At 41.9% G+C, this 10,029-nt stretch overlaps 1 protein-coding gene across 1 annotated transcript in view; it reads right to left on the bottom strand.

Moving 5' to 3' along the window:
- The window catches only part of etv4 (ETS variant transcription factor 4), a 34,156-nt gene extending 27,408 nt beyond the window's left edge, over positions 1-6,748 (bottom strand). The window contains exons 1-3 of the mRNA XM_039787746.1: positions 6,565-6,748; positions 5,863-5,953; positions 5,586-5,633 (exon numbers count right to left, since the gene is read on the bottom strand). Of these exons, the coding sequence (XP_039643680.1) occupies positions 5,586-5,633; positions 5,863-5,953; positions 6,565-6,621 (196 nt within the window). The 5' untranslated portion in view covers positions 6,622-6,748. The remainder of the gene's footprint in view (positions 1-5,585; positions 5,634-5,862; positions 5,954-6,564) is intronic.
- Between the last annotated feature and the right edge of the window lie 3,281 nt (positions 6,749-10,029).

The raw sequence follows: 10,029 nt of genomic DNA on the forward strand, positions 1-10,029 counted from the left end.
ACTCAAACCAGTCAGACATCTGTACACCAACGGACAAAATTCTTTCTATTTCCATTGTAGAAATCCAGATGGACTAAACAGGCTGTTCTGGATGAACAAGTGAGGAAGTCTGTCAAGCGGTCTGACGAATCAGCTAGTCAGATTCATGTTGGGGGCTCTGTCTAACAATCTAAAGGTAGTCTGGATTTCATCTGCTGCGTACATGAGGAATCGCTCTTACAGTCAAACTAGAAGCAGAAAGAGAACAAGGAAACCAGACTAAAGCCAAGAAGAGAAGTGGGGGCAGTTAAACAAGAGCAAGTGAAGGTTACGGTCTTCTTAGATAAGCAGGACATTTGTGTGTTTTATACAGCTACACTTAAGTCCATTTTACATATGCTCTGCAACCCTAAACTTATCTAGCCATTACCCCAAGGAGCTGTATGTGAGAATGCAAATGTCCGAATAATTTGGACTGAACATTAAACTAACTTTACCCTGCCAGCACAGAAATCTGCATAATGTCGGATTCATTTCATGTGTGAATAGAGCAGATCTTTGTCCAGTGATTCACAGCGAGCGTATGTGCGTGTTGTTGGCGATGCTATCATGCGGCTGGCATGAAACCAAAAGAATATAAACATCTGAGGGGAAAGAAGAAGGGTGATTTACACAAAGATGCCAACAAAAATGTCTAAATGTAGAGATAATGATATCTGGGAAGATCTGTCGGTAAGGGCCGACGCCTAAATCGTCGACAAATTCAAGGAACGGCAAGAGACTCGGGTGACAATGACCAAATTACGAACCGGCTACGTGACCGCGGTGGAATCGGCGTCATTTCCTACCTCCTGCAAGCTCTTTGTAGATGCCGCCGCTCGCCTAAACCAAACAGAGTTTTTCTAGTAAGTGAGAACGTGTCTAAGACGGACAACCTATTTACATCTTCGGCAACTTCGTACAATGCCCGAACTTGATACGTTGGGCATTGAACGGGATTCAAATGAGAAATCGGCTTGAGAATTGATCACACTACAGTTGATATATTTCAGTGGCCCCGATGAGACACTCTCTTATAATGAAGCTCATCTAGGATCAGTGATGCCAAGCCCAGGTGCAGCAGAGCTAGACAGACACTATTGTGCAGCTCTTTTAGGAATCCAAACCCATTCATAATTGTCCTTTTGGAGCTTTGAACATTGAGTCACACAAACAGATTAGAAAAGCCAAAATCATTTGACTGCCAACACCCTAGCAGGGGTGAGGAGGTCAAATTCACCCAGTTGTGTTCGCCTTCTCGTGAATTAATGATCTAGCCCTAAATGTAGAGCAGAACCAGGCCTAGCAACCTTTTAATCTGGCACCAATCCAGCTCCACAAGTTTCTAGGCTTTTTAAAGTGTTTCCATTGCTTGGGCTTCACACTTACGTCATAGTGCGAGCTAGCTGGTAGGGAAAACTTGATGGCTATCATTAAATATCATGAACTCAATCAGGGGCGTAATGGGCTACAAAACAAAGTGGTACCATGTTGCGGGTACTTTAGCACCCCTTGCTCACTAGAAATGGACAAAAGGCCATAAATAATAGAATATCCATGTAGATTTATCTCTGTATTTTCTCCCTAAATGTACACTATAGCAGGATCCACCATGACTCTGCACCTAGGGATGTGATTGTAACCTAACCCAACACCAGCATTCAACCTCAACAGTCTCTTCTCGCTCATTCCATCCACCCTTTTCAGACTGTCATACACAACACAGAAACCAAAACGAGAGAGAGAGAGAGAGAGAGAGAGAGAGAGAGAGAGAGAGAGAGAGAGAGAGAGCAACAGAGACAGAGGGCAAAAAGAGGAAATAAGAAATTCAAATCCACTTTCTTGTCGTCACACTCCTCCTTCCTGTACAGAGGAAACCGGATGATGCCGTTTTGGAGCATGTTCAGATAAATGACATTGATTTCTTATACAACACTGCATCCTGTGGCTTACTATACCATAATAATATTACCCCCTTTTAACTTTTCAGTCTGTCGCCCTCAGGGGGGAGAAATAAAGCTGCTGTATGAGACAGAGCAGCGGCCAATATTTAGTTCTGCAGATCCAACAATCAATCATATCCATAGTTTCAACATGTCCAAAACGGAACATGCTGGACCTCATAAAGAGGCAGGAGAAAAGAAACACGGATGATGAGCATCAGACATTATCGTAACCCCGGTGTGTGCATTTGTGTCTGTGCACTTTCCTGTGTGTGCGCACGAGCGCTTGTATCTGATTTGTTTCCAGGAACACCTCGTCAGGGGCATTGAGATGCAAGTCAGCACAAGAAGGAAAGTGTGTTTATGCGAGCACAGACGCATGTTCTACTCGATGCTTCCAGGCACCTTGAATGACTTTTTTTTTTCTCTCAGTGGGAGATCCTGGGAGGAGCTAAAGCAACTTCAGTCATATAAACCTAAAGGCCAAAAAGAGACAAGATGTGACAAGCTCCTGAACTCTTGCCATTCAGTACTTCACCCTTTCTGTCTCTCTCTTGCTTCCGCTCTCCTTTGGCAAAAAAAACAAAAAACTCCCTCCAGCAACCCAGCTTTTACAATCTTGGTGAATCCCTCACAACTGCAATCAGTCATGATAAGGTCTTTAATTAATGCAACAGGAAAGAAGAGGTCTTAGCCGGGGAAGCTGAAAACAAGCCAGTACTTAGGGTTAAATAACACTTTGATAAAGTTACACTTCCATCATTCTGTCCTGCTTTTTTTGCCTCTGTGACTCAACAATAAGCTACCACCCAATTTGTACATAAAAGAACGTGTCCTTTTCAAGGGACGGTTCACCAAAATTACAAAAAACATACTTTCTCGTTTATCTTTCAGGGGTTTCTCGCCATATGGGATTTTTGATGCCACCTTAATACAATGGTGGTGAATGTAATTTGTTGCTTTTACCTATTAACCCTTGTGTGGTGTTCATATTTTTGTTACACAGCCAATGTTCCTGGGTCTGGTGGACCCACCACATTATTAGGCTTTTAAATCAATACAGTCATAACAATTTATATAAAAATACTTGATGTTTACTTTAGCTCAATTACCAATTATATCATTTGTTCATATTTGCCATTTACCCCTGTGAGATCACTTTTATGTTCATATAATCATTTCCTTTTTTATTGACAAAACAAGGAAATTCAATTATAAAAAAGGTATAAAAAAATATATATAAACAAGATTTTTGATCATTATTGGTGCTTATTTCTTAGAACTTAATCAAAACAGGTGAAAGTGCTTGAAATGTAACAGTTGTGTAACTTTTTGAGGGAATAGCAGGTGCAGAAAGACAACATAGTTTCATAGCACCTACAATTAAAAACACTCTGGTCCAGTAGACCCGAATGCCTCATATGTAATAGTTATGTGTAGGGGGCGGGGGTGTACCACGTGCAGTCATTGAAAATAAGTTATTTTTTATGTTCTTCACAGAAAATGAGCCAAGGCCAAAGGAATTTGAGTTAGAAGAAATAATAAATAGCAACATTTTTCTTTTAGCAAACATTGAAAAAGGGTCCCACAGACCCGAACAACACACAAGGGTTAAACAAGCTGGTATCTCAGCCTGGGCAAATACAACCAAAATAGGTAAGTGAGAAAAGCCAAACCTTTAGTGGTGGCCCTTTACAGTGAAATCTGTGAATACAAATAGGCTCCAACTTTGAAGCGACACCCATTGTTGCAGTTTTATGGGCTCTGGCTCTGGTCTTTGTCTACATGAGACGCTGGTGTGAAGTGAACTTGCTGGTTTTTGACGCTGCATGAGAAAAGGTGAGATAGCGAACGTGGATACAGCATTGTTTCCCATGAACAGTAGCAGGCTGGGGAGTGGGCTCTATTTAAGTGTTGTGTCTTCACACAGATGAAATGTCAGTTGTTCCTCTCACATAAATCATACATAAAGACATTAGAAATGTGCAATGACTAATGAAATGTGTGTGATTGGATCTGCCCCACTTCCCTTTAGTTTGATGATCTGCTGTGTATGACTTAAAGTCTATACTGTTCTCATAAATATGATACATTTCTGTTGAAATTCTGCTGTATAATCGATTCATGAGGGTAGCATTTACAGAAAATACAATTTGCCATAACATTCAGATTTCCTCCAGACATCCCGCTATATATAGGTCATTTCAACAATCTATAGCCCAATGTTTTCTAGCAATTCAATGAATTAATAGTCTGTATGAAATAACCATATGGTAAAGCCTATTTTTGTATTCTCCTGTGTGAATTAAATACTTTACAAATAAAAAGTACTGAGTATTTTCAAATTTTATTAAGAATTGTATGTGAATGTAAAGAGTCGTCCAAATGACGTAAATATTGTCGTCAGTTCGTCACATAACTGAGCCCTAATAAAAAGTAAAATAATTTGTGTCTGATATGGTTTTTCCACAAAATGTTCAATTACTTATTTACAAATTCTTAATATTTCATCTCAAACTTAACCACAAGACCAAAGACGTTCAATACTTCACTGAAAAGTCAACTTTCAGTGTTTGCGCACTGGAGGCTCCAACTTTCCACATCACACTCGTATAAATTGCATATTGGACAGTGATTGGTTGTGATATTACAAAAATACATGTACACGTACGCTTTAAACAATTTCAGGTGAGCACAGAGAAACTTTTGCACTTTAGCAGGTAAAAGTTCAGCCTTTAGGTTCAAAACTCGGCACATACACTTCATTCCACTCAGTGAAGCTCGAACATCCAAGTGACAAAAAGCTACTTTAAACAGGATTTATCAGGTTGATGTGGTTCACCTTAAATGTCAAAAAATGAGTGGCATTTCCCTTTAAACCTCCACATCAAAGCACATCAAAGCAACTGACACAACAAAATTCTCACCTCGTGGTGCAGTTCTCATTTTTACTTGCAGCTTTAAGCACATTTAGACCCACTGTCCTGCACAATGACTCACAGCTTGTGTTGTTTTCCCTCTCTTGACATACAGTATAATTACTCTATTAAAGCTTACATCATCATTGCAATTATTAAGTCTACTAGCTGACAATTGCCTCTGGCTGGGCCTTAGTTCATTGCTATGTGCCTTTGAGTGACACAAGCCAAATAGCCTGTTTGTTTGCATTGGCTGCTGGGCTGGCACGCATGCTACATGCCAACATGGCCAAAATAGGACATGCTCAAAGCTAATAATGTCCCGTCTGTGTTCTCTCTGGCCTCGTTTTTTTGTGTGTGTGTCGTACGGTTTATGAGCATGTGTGTTGCATCAGACAGTTTGGGACGACAGCTAAGGAGGTGATCTTTTTCAACAAAGCCAAAGTTTCATGAAAGCATTTAAATAAAAGTGCATTAATAAGACTTTGTTGTAACACTGCTGGACTGACAGAAAACCTAAAAGCAATGAGAGTCCATGTATAATCCCTTAAGACTTAAATAAATTAGAAATGAATGTATTTTTTGTTGTAATTTTAGCTCTCTGTTATCACCAATCTTTCCAGATAGATACATCATCAAACCACACAAGTCATTAATGTGAAATCATCACAGAAAAGTAAATTAAGAGCCTGCAGGCAAATCTCACCTTCTGTGAGCCATGTCTCTTGGAGTTGGCTTAAATCCTGGAAGAGGTCTGAACAGAGAGATAAAAAAAAGAAAGAAAGAATAATCAGGACACTGCAGAATGACAAGCCACCACTATTTGTCTTCTTCTTGTGTGTGTGTGTGTGTGTGTGTGTGTGTTTTAAATGCAGTAACTAACCCTCAGACTGACATTGCCTGGGGTTAATAGACCATGATGTCAACATGTGTCATGTAAAGAGATCAGAGGCCAAAAATTGTGGACTTCCACTATACTTTACCTTCCGATTCCTGAGGGGGTAATTCTGTGTCCATGTATTTCCTTTTCGCTGCCATCAACAGTCTATTTAGGGGCCCATTTCCATGCGTCTTCTGCAAAACCCATAGATGTTAACAGAGACGTGAGAACCAGACACAAACAGGGCGCATCAGTGTCAAAATACCATGTTTAATGTGGCATGTGTAAAGTCAAGCCATTTGGACACATTTGACAAAAAAAATAATAACAAGAAGTCATTATTATTATAATCGATCATTTGTAGTGAGCTACAAATAAGAGTCTGCTGCAGCTATGGGTGAACATGAAGCTCCTCAAAAAACAACACATTTCTCAGTTGTGGAGGCAATCTGGAGAGAAAAAACAAACGCGCTGTTTGCGTCTGAAGAAAGTGACCATTTGGCACACATTGACACGTTCTTCAACCAAAGTATCCCACAGAAGAAACCCGCTGACAAACATCCCCAAATGCAGTACTTGCTATGCTTTTAGTTTGTGAAGATTTTGTGTTAGTTTTATGCGGAGTGAGTAGTTTTCTATCGCGCGCACACACAGCTGCTTCAGCCAAAACTCGTGCAGACGCGAGAAGGGGAGAGAGAGATAGAGAGAGAGAGCGAGCGAGCGATAAAGCCCGGTAGCCGACTCATTACAACAAAAACACGTAAAGTAAGCATTAAAGTAACAGAAAGAGTTCGTCCATACGTACATTTGCTAAAGTGTAAGGCACTTGCTGGTCCAAATATCCATCCATCTTATAATCCATCCGTTAACCGTTTGTGGTCATTTAGGCTGAGTTGAGTGAGATCCACGCAGCCAGTAGAGAGAGGAGGGAGCGCTGCTTGTGAATGGAGCTGCGTGGAGGCTGCATGCATAATGAGCTCCATTCACAAAAAAATGCCGAGGGGAAGTGATGGCGAGTGATTACCCAGCGGGCTGCTGCCCTCTTTACAAATCTCTTTTTTGTGTGTGTGACAGACAGCTCGTCACATCACATATAAGTTTAAGGTAAAGGTAATTTTAAACCTCAAGCAGCTCTTTCTCCACGTTTTGTTGTTGTTGTTGTTGTTGTTGCTGCAGAGTAGTTCAGTTTTATTTGGTTTATTTGTGTTTTAATTGGCGCTTTCTGATTTAAAAACATGTCGGACGGGTCATAAAGCGTGTATGAATTATGAGAATTATTTAGTAGGCTATTTGTCGGGCTTTTTGCCACGTCTGCCCGGATAGCCAGGCTCCACTTTCTTTAGGAACCAGCCCAGAGCTGAAACTGTGACAGGAAACAGATGTAGCGCGTTTTAAGTGGAGGCACAGCAACCAAACTAAACTCTAGTTCGACGGTAGATAACTGACACAAGCAGCTAGAGTGAGTTTGCACGTTTATATTGAAGTGAAGTGACTTTTGAGCGCCAGCTGTGCTGTCATTTCTGTACCAGACATGATTTGGGGGGACTTGCTTTTTCTTGCTCGGGCCAGATGAGGCTCGTGATTGGTGCATTTCCTCTTCCAAGGGCTCGAATTTCTTGCCTTTGTCCGGTTGAATACTGACTTATGAATGAAGTCTCGGTTCCCCGTATGAACCAATCAGAAGCCGGGTAGTCGGGATCTTAGCAACAGTAGGCGGAGCTTGCTCCACAGCAGCCAATCACCTCCCGGCAGACTGCAGGCTTTTGTACAGGATTTTCCAGTTGTTTTTCATTCACAAAAGAAGAGAAAAAGAGAGAGAGAGAGAGAGAGAGAGAGAGAGAGAGAAAGAAAGAAAGAAAGAAAGAAAGAGAAAGTTAGAAAAAAATACTTCCATTCATAAAAACCTGCCCAGGCACGAATGTTGTTTTTCTTTTTCTGCCCGGACGAACTCAAAGAACCACCTCACTTTGTTTACTTCATGTCATGTCTCTCACCCCCTACTTATGACATGCAGTGATCTCAGCCAGGCAGGAGGAAGTGGCACTACCTCTGCAGGAGCCTTGTATGAACATAAAACTGATGTAAATCAGTTCAGGAATATGCATTCTTGCATTCTTGTGGTTTTAAGTCCACACCACAAGAAAACCACAGGATTCAAAGTCCTCTTCAGGAAGCTTTGTACACAGAATGGTGAAATGCTCGCTGCTTATTGAAACTTAACTGCCAAACTAAAGCCACACACACATACACACACCGTTTTTAAAGAGGAGTTGGCAGCCAGGAAGACAGGAAACAAAGTTCCGATGGGATTGGAGTTTTAGTTTCAGAATGAGATTGAGAGATGTACACAACAAGAGCATTCCTCTTCCTCCTCCTCTCTCCCTTGTTGATCTAATTAAATCTCCAAAACAGGTGATACTGCACATGTATTTCCTGCTTAATGATATTTAGATGCACATTTAGATTTTCACAACAGCCAGCACTGAGCAGTTTTGCAACAGAGAGCAGGACACGTTGCTTAATTTTTTCCTATGGTTAAATACTGGTTAGTTTGACCGAAAAAAAAAATCCTTAAAATGAAACAAGAGGGAGGAAAAAACAGTCTTTGGTTGAACTCCACACTAACCAGTGACATGTCACAACTGGACTAAGACTTCCATAGTATGAACTCAAAGATAAATGGAAATCGGTTTGTGCTGACGGTTAGACTTTGTTTTTCATAACATATTACCTCATTTTATCTCAGACATTAAAGGCAGACTAAACATTATTCTGTTGTTAGCCCTGACAACCAATATGTGGCTTCAAAGGACGTGAGCTTTGGCTTTGAAAATTCCCACTTTTTAAGAGAATTTCTTTTTTTTAACGTGGCTCCAGGGGTGGTGATGTTCGTCTGTTGGTTGATGTATTGCCATTAAATGTGGAACAGATGTCCATGGTCCCCATGAATCCTACTGACTTTCCTTCTTGCGCCACCACAAGGCTGACATTGGTCTTTCTGTCTGTATGTCTGTCCTTCGATTTCTCGACAACCGTTCATCCGATCAACTTCACATTTGACAGGTGTATTGATGAGGACTGGCCTGGATGCCACCCGAACTTAGCCCCGCCCACAACATTTGAGGTCGGGGAAGTTCGGTCTGGACTTGATCCGTTGTGGAGCAACTATGCTCGAACCAGAGCTGTTCGGACCAATCAAATTGTCAGGGCGGGCTTTATACAATGATGGACAGATGATCAACAGTAACGTAATCAACCATGTCACCAAAGCGCGCTTGGGTTGAATTAGTTTGCAACAAAGATGGCTGCCATCGTGTCTGTTATAGAAGATATCGACAGCGCATTAATGTTAAAGAGGAACAGAGAACCGCGATCACGTATGTATACACATTGCCACATCCGTCCGCACGACACGGAAACGGCCGCCTCTGCCTTTGCTCTGTCGAAGCCTGCCTTTGACTTGCAGCTTCTGTAATGTCTGTCTCCGTTGCTCTGTTTGGTTGTAGGTCTATCCGTTGCTCTGATTGGTTGTAGGTCTATCCAATTGAGTGCAGAGGCATTTTCTTCCCTGTTTCGGTTGAAACACGCCCCATAATCACAGCCCAATGGAGCAGTATAGAATCTGAGTATGACACCGTCAGGCTAGCTGAGGACACTAGGAAGTGCAGTGTCGAGTGGGAGCTCTTGAGATTTACGGGACATACAGTATTTATTAGCAGTGCATTATGTACATACAGTGAAGTGTAATGAGAGGGGACCCTTATTAACTGTTACACCGCCAACAGTTGGGTAGCCTACAGCTCGCTCTCTGTTGCTCGCTACAGCACATTCAAGAGCAGATGAAGAAAGATAGCCTGGGAAAACCCTGACGAACTTCCGGCAAATTTGAGATTTGCTCTTCAAGTCAGTCTGGCCAAGAGCCCATTCAAGCCCACTTACACCAATTACAACCTTTGAGGCGGGCTTTACACGATGACGATGTCACTGCTGCGTCACCCGGATCTTTGGTCTGATTGAAGGACTATCCAATTGCGCCCGGGGGCATTTGAGCGGCGTCCGTTGGTGACGCCCCTTTGGAAATGGGCTGTGGATGAAGCTTGCCCAGACCCACTCGCAGTTCCAACTGAGAAGGGTCTGGGGTCAACCAGGCTAGAAGAAAGAGAGAGTTCGGAGATGGCAATTGTAGATAACTCAAACATTTCAAGCATCAGCGATGTAACTTTCGGAATTAACACTTTTGTTCCAGGAAATAGCCTGGTGCCAAATGGCT

The sequence above is a fragment of the Perca fluviatilis genome, chromosome 21, assembly GCF_010015445.1.
Source record: "Perca fluviatilis chromosome 21, GENO_Pfluv_1.0, whole genome shotgun sequence".
In the NCBI taxonomy this organism is placed as follows: domain Eukaryota; kingdom Metazoa; phylum Chordata; class Actinopteri; order Perciformes; family Percidae; genus Perca; species Perca fluviatilis.